This window comes from Lepisma saccharinum, chromosome 1 (assembly GCF_977018435.1).
Source record: "Lepisma saccharinum chromosome 1, izLepSacc3.1, whole genome shotgun sequence".
NCBI lineage: Eukaryota > Metazoa > Arthropoda > Insecta > Zygentoma > Lepismatidae > Lepisma > Lepisma saccharinum.
The window spans coordinates 111,803,978-111,820,021 of record NC_139229.1 but is presented as its reverse complement, the minus strand read 5'-3'; the positions used below and the strand labels follow the sequence as shown (position 1 = coordinate 111,820,021).

General features: G+C 38.0%; 1 protein-coding gene across 1 annotated transcript in view; it reads right to left on the bottom strand.

Moving 5' to 3' along the window:
• LOC145999329 (uncharacterized) overlaps positions 1–16,044 on the bottom strand; it is a 120,311-nt gene that overhangs the window by 51,984 nt on the left and 52,283 nt on the right. Inside the window, exon 8 of the mRNA XM_083136273.1 lies at positions 11,584–11,706. Within this exon, the coding sequence (XP_082992399.1) occupies positions 11,584–11,706 (123 nt within the window). The remainder of the gene's footprint in view (positions 1–11,583; positions 11,707–16,044) is intronic.

The following is a 16,044-nucleotide window of genomic DNA, read 5'->3' as shown; positions in this document are numbered from 1 at the left end:
ATTGGTAACTAGTATACCTCGGTTTACAACTTTTAAAACTACATTGCATAGACAGCGGAGTGCACACAGGGAGTGCAGACTCAGACAAATTGTCGAGAGAGAGGTCCCGGGTTCGATACCCGGTGGAGGCACAAGTGATTCAGATCCCACTTTAAACTGTAGGTCCAATCCCGATTAGCCTTAATGTGCATAAAGTGGACTTAAAACAACAAATCAAATCAAAACCAATCGTCGAGAGGAAGTGAACTTGGATCTAGAAATTTTAGTCATGGCAGGTGGCAACACTTTCTTACTATCTGACAACTATGAAGGTGAGATTTGCAATTTCCAGAGGGAAAGAAATATTAAAACAACAAAAAAATATTTTCTTGGATGGAGCATTAAAGAGTGTTAGCAAGAGTTTGCTTCATTAAACACTATTAGGATGGTAGCCCTCGGACAAAATGCTACTTGGTCAGGTCAGGTAAGTTGCCTGTTCCTGGAATTCGGGCGCGAAACGCTACACCACGTGCTGTACACCTGGCGGTTCAGAAAGCGAAGATGAGCATGAGCGACGAATGCTGAAACTGATGAAGGGACACTCCTAGAGAACACTCATGCGCAGGTCGGGATTCGAAACCGGGACCCCTGGCATCGTAGCGTTCTGTGCTAACCACTCTGCCACGTAATATTTTTTTATTTACTCATTTTTAGTTGATTGATTGATTGATTTGGTGTTTTAAGTCCACTTTATGCACAGTAAGGCTAACCGGGACTGGACCTACAGTTTAAAGTGGGATCCGAACCACTTGTGCCTCCACCGGGTATCGAACCCGAGACCCCTTGATTACAAGGCGACGACGCTACCACTGCACCATCGGGGAGGCCTGCTTACTACTCATTTTTAGCTACTTCCTTTTAAACTAACTAACTAACTAACTCTCGAGCTTTCTTAAACCCGAAGGTTCATGGCTGCAGCAACACAGGCTTTCCATCTGTCCCTATCTTGAGCAAGATGTATATACTCTTTTCCATCCCTACCGATTTCCTTTAGGTCCATCTCAACGTTGTCCCTCCATCTTGGTCTTGGCCTTCCTATAGGTCTCTTACCATCAGGTTTCCCAACAAGAATCCTATAAACTCCTCTTTCCTCTCCCACTCGTGCCATATGGCCTGCCCACCTAAGTCTTCTTGATTTAATTAGTCTAATAACATCTGGACATGAATACAAATTATGTAGTTCTAAATTATGTAACCTTCTCCACTTACCTGTCTCCTCATCCCTTTTAGGTCCAAATATTTTCCTAAGAACCTTATTTTCAAATACTCTCAATTTATGTTCCTCTTACGATGTAAGGGACCAAGTTTCACACCCATATAATACGAGCACTACTTACAAAATTACTGTTAACTTCCAAACCTATGTCTTTAGCAGTTTTGAAAAGTATTTTAACATTATTCTTAATTGTATTTATATCATCCCCTAATAAGTCTACATCATCTGCATATGCTAACAACTGAGTCACACCATTTCATTTTAGTCCTTCGTTAGTTTCTTTTACCTTCCTCACAGCATATTCTAAGGCAAAATTAAAGAGCAATGGATATAATGCATCTCCTTGTTTAAACCCATCATGAATTGTAAATTTGTCAGACACATTAATACCCAAACGAATTTTACTTTCTGTTTCACTGGTGCATACTTTTATCATATTAACAAGAAGAGGATCGACTAAGTAAGTAAAAACAAGCTTCTGAGGTATATCAAACTCGACTAATATATTATATAATTTATCTCTTTTGACCGAATCATATGCTTTTTTGAAATCAATGAATAGCTGATGGACGTTTTGATTATATTCCCACTTTTTTCAAGTGACTTCCTTTTACCTACGCTAAAAAAAGAAATTTAAAAAAAATGAATATTAGTCTTTTTTTCAACATGTCCATTGAGAATGTAAATCATCTGTCCGCTTTTCATTTTGTCAGGAAACCTTTAAAGTTTGACATTATAGTTATTGGACCTTTGTCGCCATTGCACTGAAAGTTTACATCATTGCAAAGGTTGATATATCTATCTACCAGATAGAACACTGGAATTGAATGAGATTAGGTAGTTGTTCTGTAATGGAGATAACACAATTCCATATAAAATAATCGATTACTTTGATTTCACTATTATTCAAAATGTATCTATCTGTTAAAAGCAAAAGTAAGAACCGAAGTCCACCATGCGAGCAACACTACTACTTCTGAGCAGCTCCCACAAGTGACTGAGGTTAGAATGAAAGTTTGTCTTGTTTTAAGTTCACTTGTATGCACAGATAGGCTAATTGGGAGTGGACCTACAGTTTAAAGTGGGAAATGAACCACTGTGCCTCCACATGGAATCGAACCCGGCTAGAATGCAAGTGGTTTCTCATACTCAGATGGCAATTGTAGTTGATTGAGGGAAATTGTAGGCTGCAATTGTTTCATCTCTTATCGTCTGATGTCTACATACAAGCAATTTTGGTATATTGAGTGTGTTTTTCGTTCATCTACACAATATGGCAGCAGCCACGAGAATGCAAACTCAAGACAGGCACACACATTTGGAAGTAGTAAATACTGTATAGATGAATGAACAGGGCAAAATTTAAATGAACACACAAGTATTGCTTTCGAAAATCTTAGCATGCTGTGGAGCAAATTGCGGTTTTGCATTAAAGGGAAGACACGCGAATACCACTACTTACTCGTGCATGCAGTGATCGAAGTGGTAGTTTGTAGCTAGGGTGAAACGAGCCTTGGAAATCGGTCTGGAAGTTGTTTGTTATTGTTTCACATAATTTGTAGGTAGTCACACGTAGTCTGAGAAACAGAAAAGTCACACATACAAGAACCTTACTTGCAGGCCACGGATAATAATCCTCATGAGTAAAAAAGTGTAGCTTTCCTGACGAAGTGTTCTCGGCTTGCGAGCCAGCTTAAATCGGCGTTAGCGTCCAGTGTTTCGAGCGCATACATTGCTCCCATCATAAGGTAGAGAGCATCCTGCTTAGAGCAATGAATGCGCTCCAAACGTTGGACACTAACGCCGATATAACCTGGCTCGCAAGCCGAGAACACTGTTCGAATCTCCACAGGCATATCATAAAAATGTATCATACCCAAATGACACATCTGGTGTAATACCTAACGTGCCAAATTTTGGAAAATAGGAGCTGATAGCGTGTGTGAGACTTAACTCCAATTTATCAAATTTATAGGAGAGGAAATAATGTATTCTTAGGAATATGACTCTTAAACGTGACTCCGCCTTACAGATAAGAATTAGAAGTGGAAAAATGTCGATTTACTCCAAATACTCTTCAGAGGATTTTTTCTAACAAAACTGAAAACAGCATTATTGTAGTTACGTTCCTCTGATTCCCGTAGGATGATAGGTGAAATACATTTCATGAGTGATGTTTGAAAGAAGTTTCGTTAAGATGTCAAACATGTAGCCCACAGCCATGCTGTATGAAGAAAGCATAGAGGATAAGCTCCAATCACACTTAATATAGGCTCACAACAAAGATAGCGGCTGAGTGACCATGCGTAATGAAAGGCAAAGAAAACAGTTAATCATTGGAAGAAACAATGAGTTTCATGTTTAAGATGATTCTATCAGATGTATAATTAATGCAGTTGCTTATAGAAATAAAAATGGTCCAAAATGCTTCAAAGTAATTTAAAATATGAAGCGTTGCGGATACGAAGGGCGAACTCAAAAAAGTTCATTGTGAGGGAAATGCATTTCAAGTTGCCAGACACAGTGCGAACTCCATAAAAAACTTTGAAAATCACAAATCAGGCATGAAACATTCCGATCTACTGTTACCAAGTTTTTGTGGAGCTAGAACTGTGCCTGACAACTTGAAACCCATTTCCCTCACAATGTACGTTTGTTGAGTTCGCCCTTCGTATCCGCAATGCCTCATATCGTCTCTAGGAAAAACCATTCAAACTAAAAACCACGATTTTCATACTAAATAGAAGGCATTTTCACCACATACTTGGAATTAGTTTGAGAAAATCTAAAATAAGAGGAATTCCTATCCCTGTTCTCGTGTTGATATTTCCTGGCAAATGAGAGGCTGTCGCAGTCTATTGCTGAACTATACATTAAAGAAACAATGCTTTCTAACGACCGCCATGTTAGGCAGATTTCAGTTGTATATTGGCATTTATCTTATTCGTATATTTTAAAGTTAAGAACTTGGATTAAATTATTTATAGTTAATTGTTTTTATAATTCATGTATGTATTACGTTTTTTTTTATATTTGATAATATTATTCGCATATTTTTGCAACATTTATTCAGAATTTATAGGTTAATGATTATCCCAAATAATATATGCAATGTTTTCATTGTTTTTCAAGCACAAGTTAAATACATTTCTTCTTAATATCGATTTTTGTTCAACAATGTACAAGATTGAAGTAATTTGTCTTCGTTATAAACTAAATCTTTATTTAATCATTTTTTTATGTACAAGAGCAAATATGATTTATTTGATAAAATCAGTTTAGTTATTTCTATATAGTTTAATATTATAGTATTATAGCAAAGTATTTCCCCCTCGTTTTCAATAAAATATCGTATTCCTATTGGCTGTTTATGTTAGGAGTGGGGGAACCACGCTTCGTGTTCTTGGCAATGTAAAAACTTCAACGTTGGCATTTTTAATTGTTGCCAACCTTAACTTTAGCTTACTATCGCTAATTAACATTGATGTGTTATATAAATTATCAGTTTTTCTTGTGTTATTTTATGTTATGAGTTTGTATTGTAAGTTAGAACAATCTGTTATGCTGCGCCTCGCGCTTGAGGTAACAGTTGAGGTCTTGCTATTAACTGTGAAGGCGGTGCGCGGACTCTCGTGTTAAATAAATTGCTTATGACTGCCTGCGAGTGTGCATGACCCAATAAATTATAACTTTTAACTTGTGCGAATCAGTATGTACGCGCGCGATTCGTGATTAAAGATTTTAGACATTTTAATTATAAAGTATTTGGAATTTTATTTACTGTCACGTGTCGCAATTTGGTGGTTTCCTTCCTGGAGGAAGGGTGGATCGTCTTAATCCCGATCCCTGGGTGAGAACTGGTGCTCCCAACTGACCAGCCGGAGCAAGGAGCGGTGTGTTGCCAATTCGGATCTCCATACCCTGGAGTTACGAGTGGTGGCACGTTGCAGCTTTATACTCCGAAGTCGATACCAAAGGTTCATGGACGTCTGCAGGATTTTTTTCCAGGGAGGGGCAAGCAAGGTAGTTTTTTTTTCAGGGGGGGGCAAACAAGGTGCATGTTCCTCCATTAACAGTGTTGTCTCCTCAAGAACCATTGCTGTAATTTGAAGTTATCATGTTCATGCAATAATTAACATATATTATTATAGCTAAAATGCAATGACTTTCCTTTTCCAGGTGGGTCGTGCCCTTGCCTCTCTTTTGGACATTCATGCAAAGGTTCTATTTTTATTTCGCGTCTACCACTTTCGGTTAATTGCGATGATAAAGGATGTGATAGGTTATGGAAGTGGTATAAAGACAAATGACCCATCCATATTTTCTAATCCGACATTAGACTTCGCAGTGTATTACGCTAAGTAATTTGCCACGGGATCGGCTTCTTCGTGTTTGTCTGCTCATCAAATGATTGATTAGTTATTCAAACTATATAGGTAGCAAAGCTATATAAAATAACGAAACAGAAAAAAATCCACTTGACGTCTTGTACAACCTATAATTTCATGCTCTCAAATCCACACAGAAAACTTCTTGTGGCATTAGTTTTACAGAATGGCCTTCGGGAATAAAGATCGCCCATTTCCTGGTTCAGCTCGAAACAATTCAGGTGCCTTATCGAAGCTGCTCTTGAGCACGCAGGGTTTCTAACCTACTTCGCCGTAATTCAGTTGTTGTATCTTGTTTAATATGATGTATTGTAGAGCCAACAGCAGATTAAATAGAAGGAAAAAGATTTTTTCCGACGGAAAATAAGTTGGCAATGCTGCGAACACCGAGGCATTCTTGATAAGATGCTTGAGGAGGGTCGAGAAAACTTTCCTGAAAAAGTGCAACCCCAGTATCGAAGGTCATGCTACACGTGGATTGGCAACTTTCGGGAGCATGCTGTCTGTCTACACAATTCTACCCAAATACCTGTTTGAAAATGAATCTTCTGCTCGCATTTTATTTTTCAAATGTGGTTCTGTAGTCATTTTGCAATTATTTTTATTTGTTCTTATTTTGCTTTGCTTTTACGTCACTTTTATAATTAATCGAAACTATGAAGATGGATGATAAATAGATGAAATTGATGAAGAGACACCTAAAAAAGATATTTACAGACCAGGACTCGAACCCGGAACCTAAAGCGGATAAGTTGGGGGGGGGGGGAAGACCGTCAATAACTCCCGGCCACGAACTGGCTTATAATTTTTGTAATTTCTCAGGAGTTTTTGTTCTGTTCATGCATAATGCCTGCTTTCGGAAACTTAATTTATAATTGACACACTTTGTTCGTTGGGGACAAGCCACGTATTGTTTTAGAGGAGGGACACATCTCGTTCATATACTAGATACAATCATGGACTATACTTGAAATGGCCTCCCCGATGGCGCAGTGGTTGCGTCGTCGCCTATTGATCAAGGGGTTCCGGGTTCGATACCCGGTGGAGGCACAAGTGGTTCGGATTCCACTTCAAACTGTAGGTCCAGTCCCGATTAGACTTACTGTGCATAAAGTGGACTCAAAACACCAAATCAATCAATCATATACTTGAAATGTGACGTGCTAAACACTACTTTCGGAGATCAGATGGACATGGCAATTTTGATATACAAGTTGCATTTTTTCTACTTAGATTACACTGGGGAACAAAAAAAAGATTTTATTTTGTGGCATAAAGTTTAATAACAGTTTCAGCACACAAAACAGCTGTGATTGCCAATTGTATGATTGGTTCAGTTGAATTGACTCCAGTTATAAAAATAAACACACCATGGAAAATGTAGAAGGTAAAATTACTCTACGCTTTTCTCGGTAATATCAAAATTTGATAATGGGCTGAAATTCCCATTAAGAAACTTATTTATTTATATGTAAAATGTTGCTAGGCAACTTATGAAGCATTGCTAGGCAATATATCGGACACTCAACAAAGCTTAAGGAAGAATACCAAAACATAAAAATGGTTTTAGAAAAAATTGAATATGCTGAACATAAGTGGCTCGTGTGTGTGAATTTGAAGATGGTGAATTTTTTACTAGGACAGCAAAGTGGGTACACAAAATATCCCTGTTTCCTATGTTTATAGCATAGTCGTGCTAGAGAAAAGCATTGGACGATAAAAGTTTGGCCCCCAAGGGAAAATATTATTGGGAAAAGCTAATACCATTCATGAACTGCTGATAGATAGGGACAAAATCATCCTTCCGCCACTGCATATTAAACTTGGGTTGATAAAACAAGTGGTGATTGTTTCAAATATATATGCCACATTTTTCCAGGACTAAGTATTGAAAAATTGAAGGCAGGAATCTTTGACGGACCACCACAAATTCATACACTTATAAATGATTCCAATTTTACAACTTACATGTCTTACATCGAATATGAGGCCTGGCTGAGCTTTGTGTCAGTCGTCAAAAACTTTTTGGGAATCACAGAGCAGAAAACTACCGCGATATAGTTGGAATTATGTTGAAAAATTTTGAGAAATTGGGAGCTAATATGAGTGTGAAGATACATTTTCTACATAGCCACATTGACAGATTCCCTGAGAACCTTGGTGATTTTAGTGAAGAACAGGGAGAAAGGTTCCATCAGGATATAAGGAGAATGGAAGAAAGGTACCAGGGACGGTGGGATCAACACATGATGGCCGACTACTATTGGAGCTTACAAAGGGATTTACCTAAAAATCAATACAGCAGGAAATCGTATAGAAAACGTTTCACATAGTTTATTACTTCATTGTGTACATATTTTCTTAATTATTATGATCGTAGGCCTATATAAATTTATTTTTATAATAATGATTGTAATCACAAAAAGAAATATTAAATTGTTGTTGGAATTTATATGTATGTCTTATGTTTCTGCCATTTTGGTTTAGTTGCATTTATTTCATAAATTAGAGCCAATTCAGGAAATATATTATTATATCATTATTCAGCAGCATGAAATTGCCCTAAATTAGCTCTGAAACACTGTGCCGCAATTTCACTGTTCCCCAGTGTTATTTGTGTCCAAATTTTATCCTAATAGATAATCTCGTAACAACGCAACATGTTTAAATTGACTCGAATTCACAATGACTCATATACAGTGTGTTTATAAATGAACGGTGCAGCTTCAAAAATTAATAATAAATCTATTTATTACCTTACACGGGCAAAACTTACACCATAATCAGCAGCAACTGTCCAAGTTTATATAACTTTATTTAAATTGGTATAAAGATAGAAATCGAGAGGGGGCAATTGCCCCTCTGTGCCCCCTTGCTGGTGCTCTTGGCCATCTGGAAGAAATAGTGCACGAAAGACGTGGAAACTAAATCCATCTTGAGTATCCTTTTGTCTTGCTACTCTTAGATTCTGCAACCTTTCTTTCTATAGTCCAATGTTTGCCTTCCTTACCTCCTAGAATTGATTTCTGTACAAGTTTGAGGGCTAATCTCCCCTGTCCCCTGTGGTTGTGCCACTGCACCTTCTTCCGCCGTTGTTCCTTTGTGAACTGTCATCGGCTTCAAAATACTTCATTTTCTTCAAGAGCATAATATCGTTTAATAACCGGCGATATGATTCCTCTACCCTAAATTTCTGGATTAAAGTATAATAATATAGGGGCATGGAAATCTGGAAAGGGGGCGAGGATGGCCACCTCTCCCCTTTAGAAAACGAATGTCAGCTAAAAGTATATATTTCACATGTATAATTTGATTTGTCATAGTAATTTACATTAATTATTATAATGTGGATGCAGGAATGTGATAATTTTGAATTCAAGTGGTGTTTCTTGAGGGGGCAACACTATTATCGGGTTAATATGCATATGCATATGGCATATTTCCCTGCGTCTAAAATATCGACAGATGTCCATGATTAGGGGGGGAATTTGCCCCCCCCCCTTGCACCCCGTGCGCACGCCTATTGCTACTCATTTCTACACTAGTTGGAAGCTTTATTCAATTTCGAGCCAAAAATGTAATTTAATATCAAATCAGGGTTCTTACACGTCCACGAACCCATAAATTTTAATGGGTTCTATTGGGTTCCGCAACAAGACCGGAACCTTTTTTATCGCACAGTTTAAATTCGGTCCAAGTTGCTTATTCTTTCATTTCAATATGGAACTTAGACCGTCTTTAAATTGATCAGGAAAGAAGGTCCCTGTGCCGTATTTCAAATGATCAGGAGGAAAGGTCCCTGGAATGAATTGAAATACATGAAAAGGCTCTTTACAGTCCAGATCCATTTATGCTTGCTAATATTCCCTGCTGAACCGGAATTGAATTGATTTAAAATTCCTGACCCTTTAACAACCCTGGTTGAAATTCATTTTTTTTTTACAAACAACCATATTTTTAACGGCTATTTCACATTAATCCCATACGATATACTGAGTTATTTTTTGCAATGTTCCAATGAAAGGTAAGAGATTTTGGCTATTCCTTTTTCTTCCTTGATGTTAAATAGATTATATTCGTCACGCACCTATGACGTTACTAGCTAACATTTGTGAATTGTTCTTTCCTTGTAACGTTAACATCTACCATACTGAATTTATTTACGTTCCTTATGCAGATGGTATTTACCCAAATGCATTTTGTTCCGTTCCGCTACAGTGGTTTACATTTTGCTACATTCCTATGTAACATTAATTAACCATATTGCCTTTCACTTCATTCCGTTATGGAGGATTGCATTCATTACGTTCCTATGTACCGTTATTTACTACCATGTTGCATTTCGTTACGCTTTTGTAACACTAGTATATACCATATTGCATTTCGTTACTACGTTCCTTGTAACGGTAATATATACCATATTGCATATTACGTTATGTTCCAATGTGCTCATTTCGTTCTGTTCCTTTATAACGTTAATATCTACCATAATACATTTTGTTACGTTCCTTGTAACGTCAATCTATAACATATTGCATTTTGTTACGTTACATGGGTACCAGCAGTTGAACCATACTCTTCCTCCTACAAAATGGAAAGTACCGTGTAACGCAAATTGGGTACGTTACGACTCCCTGGTTTGAATGCAATATGTCAATTGTTCACAGATGGATATGTCACAAGTTTCGTCAACCATAATAGCAAAATATTCCTTACTTTTAATATCTGCTACCACGGAGCACAAAACAGATCTCCCTAATATATCAATGATCTCTTTCTGAATGTCATGTGTGAGCCATTTGTAGCCCGAATGTCTCATCCACTCTCCTAGTTCATGCATATCTTCTTTTGAAACTCTTTTTAGTAAAAATGTTAACAATACTCAATTATATACTTAGTATATAGTAATTAATCATGTGTTTTGCTGTCTCCGGTCAAAGCACCCCCAAAGTTGATGGTTTAGCGGTCTCAGCCCCCCAAAGTTGATGGTCTAGAACATTTCAAATGTGTATTTAAAGTTAAGTTCATGTGGCACAATTCAGAGTAAACTTTACAAGAGAAGCAAAATAATACATTAGATTCTCTTAAGCAAAATTATTTGGGGGGCTCTGCCCCCACATCGTTAACATTGGGGGGCTCGAGCCCCCCCCAAGCCCCATGGAGTCGGCGCCTATGGTTGCCCCTGACCTTGGAGGAAAGTTAGTCATCCAGAGCTAGGGAGCATGCCTGACACTAACCTCACTGATACCCCAAGAGAATCTCTTAACAATAATTCCATATTGGACAAGATGATTTAAAATTTAACAAACTATTCACTAATGAAATAACGAATAAAACATTCTACATGACTGGACATAATTTGGAATTAGATAGCATTATACTAACCTCCATTATAGAATGGTTAGCATGGATCAGTATGAAGGAAAAGGTTAAAGGTTCGAATTCTGGATAAGATTTGTATTTTCTTGTACCATAACAGAGAGGTAGCAACATAAAATAACACAAACCGCTTGAGAGTTCAACTCATGACTTTTTCTCCGAGAATGCTGGACTTATCTTCATAGTTCTAATTCCATCTAGTTATTGCAAAGCTCCTTTATTGTGATTATCGTAAAGATGTAGAAAATTGACAAAATAACAAACATGCACAATACAATAGCATATTAGGCTACTTCAACATGAAGAGAAAGTCAATGCTAAGTTATTATTTAAGGCACACGTGTTTTGAACTTTTACGTCACCTTTCAACCATTCATTTATTGCTATTAAGCATCAAAATTATGTTGCATTATTGAAAATATGCCAAAATGCACAAATCAGATGCATTGTGCATGAATGTATCAATTGGAAATTTTCTAAACGAGTTTAATTTTGTTATTTATTAATTTTATTGAATGACAATATAATGCAGGATAATAAATATAATTATCAGATACGTACGGCATGTTTGAACGTCTTCATCACTACCATCACTGCAATCCTTATGCCCATCGCAAATTAGATACCGCCTTATGCATTTTCCGTTGTTGCATCTGAAGTCATAAGGCCCGCATTGGATTGAACCTAAACAAAAAATGACAGGACTTGATTTCCACAATGTTATTTCTATATCCTGTAAGTATTATATTAAAAACAAAAACACCAACATAATATACTCACTAAGGTGGCAACATATGGCAAGAATAAAAATTAACTTATACTTACATGATCACAACCTCACTATTTTGTTACAAAGATTCAATAAATTAATTATACCGATCATCTTATTTTAACATTTAGTGTTCAAGGCGAATCCTGGATCTTAGAAAATGCGAAAGTTCAAAATTTATGTTGATATAGAGCACATCAAGATTTAGAATTTTTCTGTTAATTATTATCACAATATTATGTTATACATCTCTGCATATCAGTACTGACCAACAGGATTTTGTTCCAAGTTGCTCTTGCTTGACAAATTTTTCAGTTCTTTCACATGCCACTAAGGCTATTTCCAAAAATTCCCAGCTAGATGTAATATACTTGGACATCAAAAGCCTTTGACAAAATAAACAATTCATTTCTTATTCACAAATTACGAACCAGATTTAACATACATGGTAAATTTCTCCTCTTAATCCAGGATTACCTACACTCGCGAACTCAGCGTGCCACTCTTTCAGGTGTCTCTTGTGATTTTCTTCCTGTCTTGTCTGGGGAGCCACAAGGGATTGTCCTCTACATGGACGATCTTCCTCAAAGACTTTCCTCGCTTCCTGTAAATATAGGCTACTCATGTTGGCTGGCACCTGTAAACTTTTCAAAGAAATCTCAACCAAGCAAGTTGCTGCGATCCTCCAGAATGCTCTTTCAGGACTAGTTACATGGTGTAATCAGTGGAATCTAAAACTCCACAGAAATGTTCCTCCCTAACAGTTTCTTTAAAAAGAACAAAATACAATCACATTATGTTCTCGAAAACAATAATACAGGAAAACCTCGTTAATACGATATTGGTTAATACGAAGTACCCTTTAATCCGAAGTTCTTCCCATTCCCCAGCCGATAAGATAGGATTTATAATGTATTTAAGTACGGATAAATCGAAATACGGATAATTTTTAATACGAAGTTGTTTACAAGACCCTTCCCCAAAACTGGTTTCGCTTAATTCGAAGTAGACACCTGCGTAAGTCAACAAGAGAAGATCGAATGTGGAGAGAGCTTGGACGTTATTTTAACTTGACCTTGACATGTTTCCTTGTCCTAAGAGCTGCTGACAACTCGAGGGAAGCAGCCTGAAATGCCCGCTGGACATTGACATTCTTTGTCAATGCATTGGAGGTCAAGCTCTTTCCCCGCTGAATGCGCCACCGTGGAAATATTCACCAGTGCTAGATGAGAAATGCGAGATAAGATCGCACGAATGTTCCAAAATACAAGACGCCTGGCGCCTGGAAGTGTCGCCCATCTGTCTAGCTAGCTCTGAGCTCGAGATACAGCAATTTCCCGTGAGCGAGCAACTTTTGGCCTGGTAGCCAACAACTTCCCGTAACCACTTTCATTAAAAGCGTGTTCTTTGTGCCCTGTAGAACTTCATAAAAAAAAGGGAAACTGTTACAGATAATCAAAGCCGCATAGGCCAACTAAAGATCGTCAACCCGCTTAATGCGTTATCATCTAGGTTTCCCGCAAAAGTTGACGTCGATCTTACGTATGTTGCAACTCCAGTTTCCCGCTTCATACGTTTCCCAGTTTCCCAACTGTGCCGGTCATAAAATTTGCCAAAACAGTGTTTTCTTGTCTGAGTGACTTCTCCCCTTTATCTATCAGCAAACGGGGGAGGGGGGGGTCCGTTGCTAATTGTTTCGGCCACGATTTTCTTGCTCGTGTGCGAACACGGGCTCCTTTCCTTTGGCGTCTAAAAAAAAAAAAACAGTTCTGAATACCTTCTTTAAGACGAACAAAAACTGCATGATAAGTAAAAGAAAAGTGACCCCCTTCCTTCTCCTACAACAGGTCATTATCCGCCACTGGTGTGCATGGTTTCGGTCTTCGACAACATTATCTTTAAAATTTCCCTTCTGCCACCTGCTGCTCTAACTTCCAGCCGGTCTCATTGTGTTTACACTGCAGCTGGCGCCAGTGTTTAGTCTAGCGTCTGGAAAACTCTCGCTTGCCGATAACTGCAATGACTCATCCAGTGCGAAGGAATAAGCTTCATTGTTTTGAATCTCGCAAAGCCATATAATCCCTGCTTTTCTTCAGAACCATTAGCATGCTGCTGTTAAAAAAAAAAAAAAACGCAATGCTCAATGTAGGAATACGAGAGGAAAAGTTTTGGCGGAGCGAGTGTTTGACCTCCAGAATACTCCTGAAACCTACAATAAATTGTCGATTAATCTGAAAATACGCAAGTTCGTAAAGCTTGTTTTTAGTTCATTTTATGCTGATGAGCTAAGCGGGACTAAATATACAGTTTAAAGTGGGATCCAAACCGCAAACAGATCGCAAGTTGTGTGTTTACTTTTTCAGAGTGGATTACAATGCAAGTTGAGGAAGAGTTTGAACTGATCCCTGCAAAGGGGGAGGGGGGGGGGGCGAATATGAAGTTAACTGAAGCAAAGAATACGTGATTTTTTTTACGATGTGTTTTAGACAGCTGAACCAGAACGAAATTTACAGCCCCGATTTTTTTTGTTTTGTTTTGTGCCAGGGAAAGGTTGTGTTCTCTCCCAAGAGAATCTTCTCTTACCAGTTAATCCTGTAACAGACAATGTTCTAGTGAACGCACATAAAATCCAATATTCATTCTGTCCGATTATCTCCCGTCTCTTGCTCGCGCCAGTGTGACTACTGTCAAGATTCTTCCGAGTTTCACTTCTTGCAATAAACGAGATTGTTTTCCTTTCCGTAGGTTTCCGTGCAAACGGGTTTCTTATGAACTAAAATTGTAAGAATTTCGTGGAAGAGCAAGGACTTTGCACAATTAAAAGAAAATACCGTTTTTTATAAGACTTTTTGCCACAATATGCATCCCGTGCATAACCGGTTGTATAACTAGGCAGGATAAATGGTGTTAACCGTCTCCTTGGAATCTTTGTGTCCGCGTTAAGCTCAGTGTTCTCATTTTGTGTAACATTTTTTACACTTTCTTTAAAACGTACAATATTATTACATAGTACATATAAAGCTTATTTTCTGAGCTACCAACAAGTATAAAACATCCTTTGTGGGGGCAATTTATACTCTACTTTATTTACACCTGAAAACAGACGCCATCTTGAAAAGTTTGGATAACTCGAAGTCGTTTAATACGAAGTTGACATTTTTTGGTCCCTTGAACTTCGTATTAACGAGGTTTTCCTGTATTACTACAGTTGCGACTCAAATAGATTTATGTGATATCGTAGACGAAAAACTGAACTTCAAAGAACACATCACAGTCACAACTAAAAGCTCTCTATGCGCCTCTTTGTCCTCCTGCACACATTCACTGAAATTTATACTCCATCTTCTCTTAGCCTATTTTTTAAATCATTTCATTTCTCCAATTCTTGAATACTGCTCTCCAATCTGGGCCATGGCTTCCAATACTAATCTTTGTAGCATGGATTTCGTCCTCAGCTTCATTACTGCTATTGCTCGCCATGGCATTCTTTCTTTACGGCATCCTGACAACTTTGAACATTCAGTTACTGCAGACCCGACGCGACCTGGCCGATATGAAATTTTCCACAAATCAGCAATGGAAAATTAAGATCTGAATTTCTACTCACAGAATTAAACTACAGAGTGCCCTCTCGATTGAACACTCAATTGTTCTACAATCCTACCACTAAGCCAGTGGTGTAGCGGCCACCCCCACAACCTCTGCAATGTGTGTGTGTGTGGGGGGGGGGGGGGTGAGGTGTAAGGATCCCGCAATGTACTCTTGAAATTTTATATAATCACTCCTCACAGAAATTCCACAGATAGTGTCGCTTATAAGAAAAATCTATTTACGAAACAGAAATCTGGTTCCAAGTAACATCATATGATGTTGTCTGCGATAATAAGCAGTGGGGTATTGTCTCAGCCATGGAGGCCGAGGTAACTTGTCACATGGGTCCCCTCCAAAATGCAGAATTAACTTACTTACTCCGCAGATGGCCATCAATAGGAAAATATCCCTCATCTCATATCTTTATAGCTACGCAGTTTGTCGTAAAAGTAGGGTAGTGTGTCAATTGCCTGCAGTTATGAATCCAGTAGAAATATTAAGTTGCTCAATCAGTCGATGACCTTTTACCATGATATTTAAAACGTAACTTCAAAATGGCCCCTAAACCTTTTCATATTGAAATAAGAGCTGAAATGAATTTTCCACATTGTCTACACCTGTTACCAGGCACGTATCCAGAGGGGGGGCTCAGGGGGCTCGAG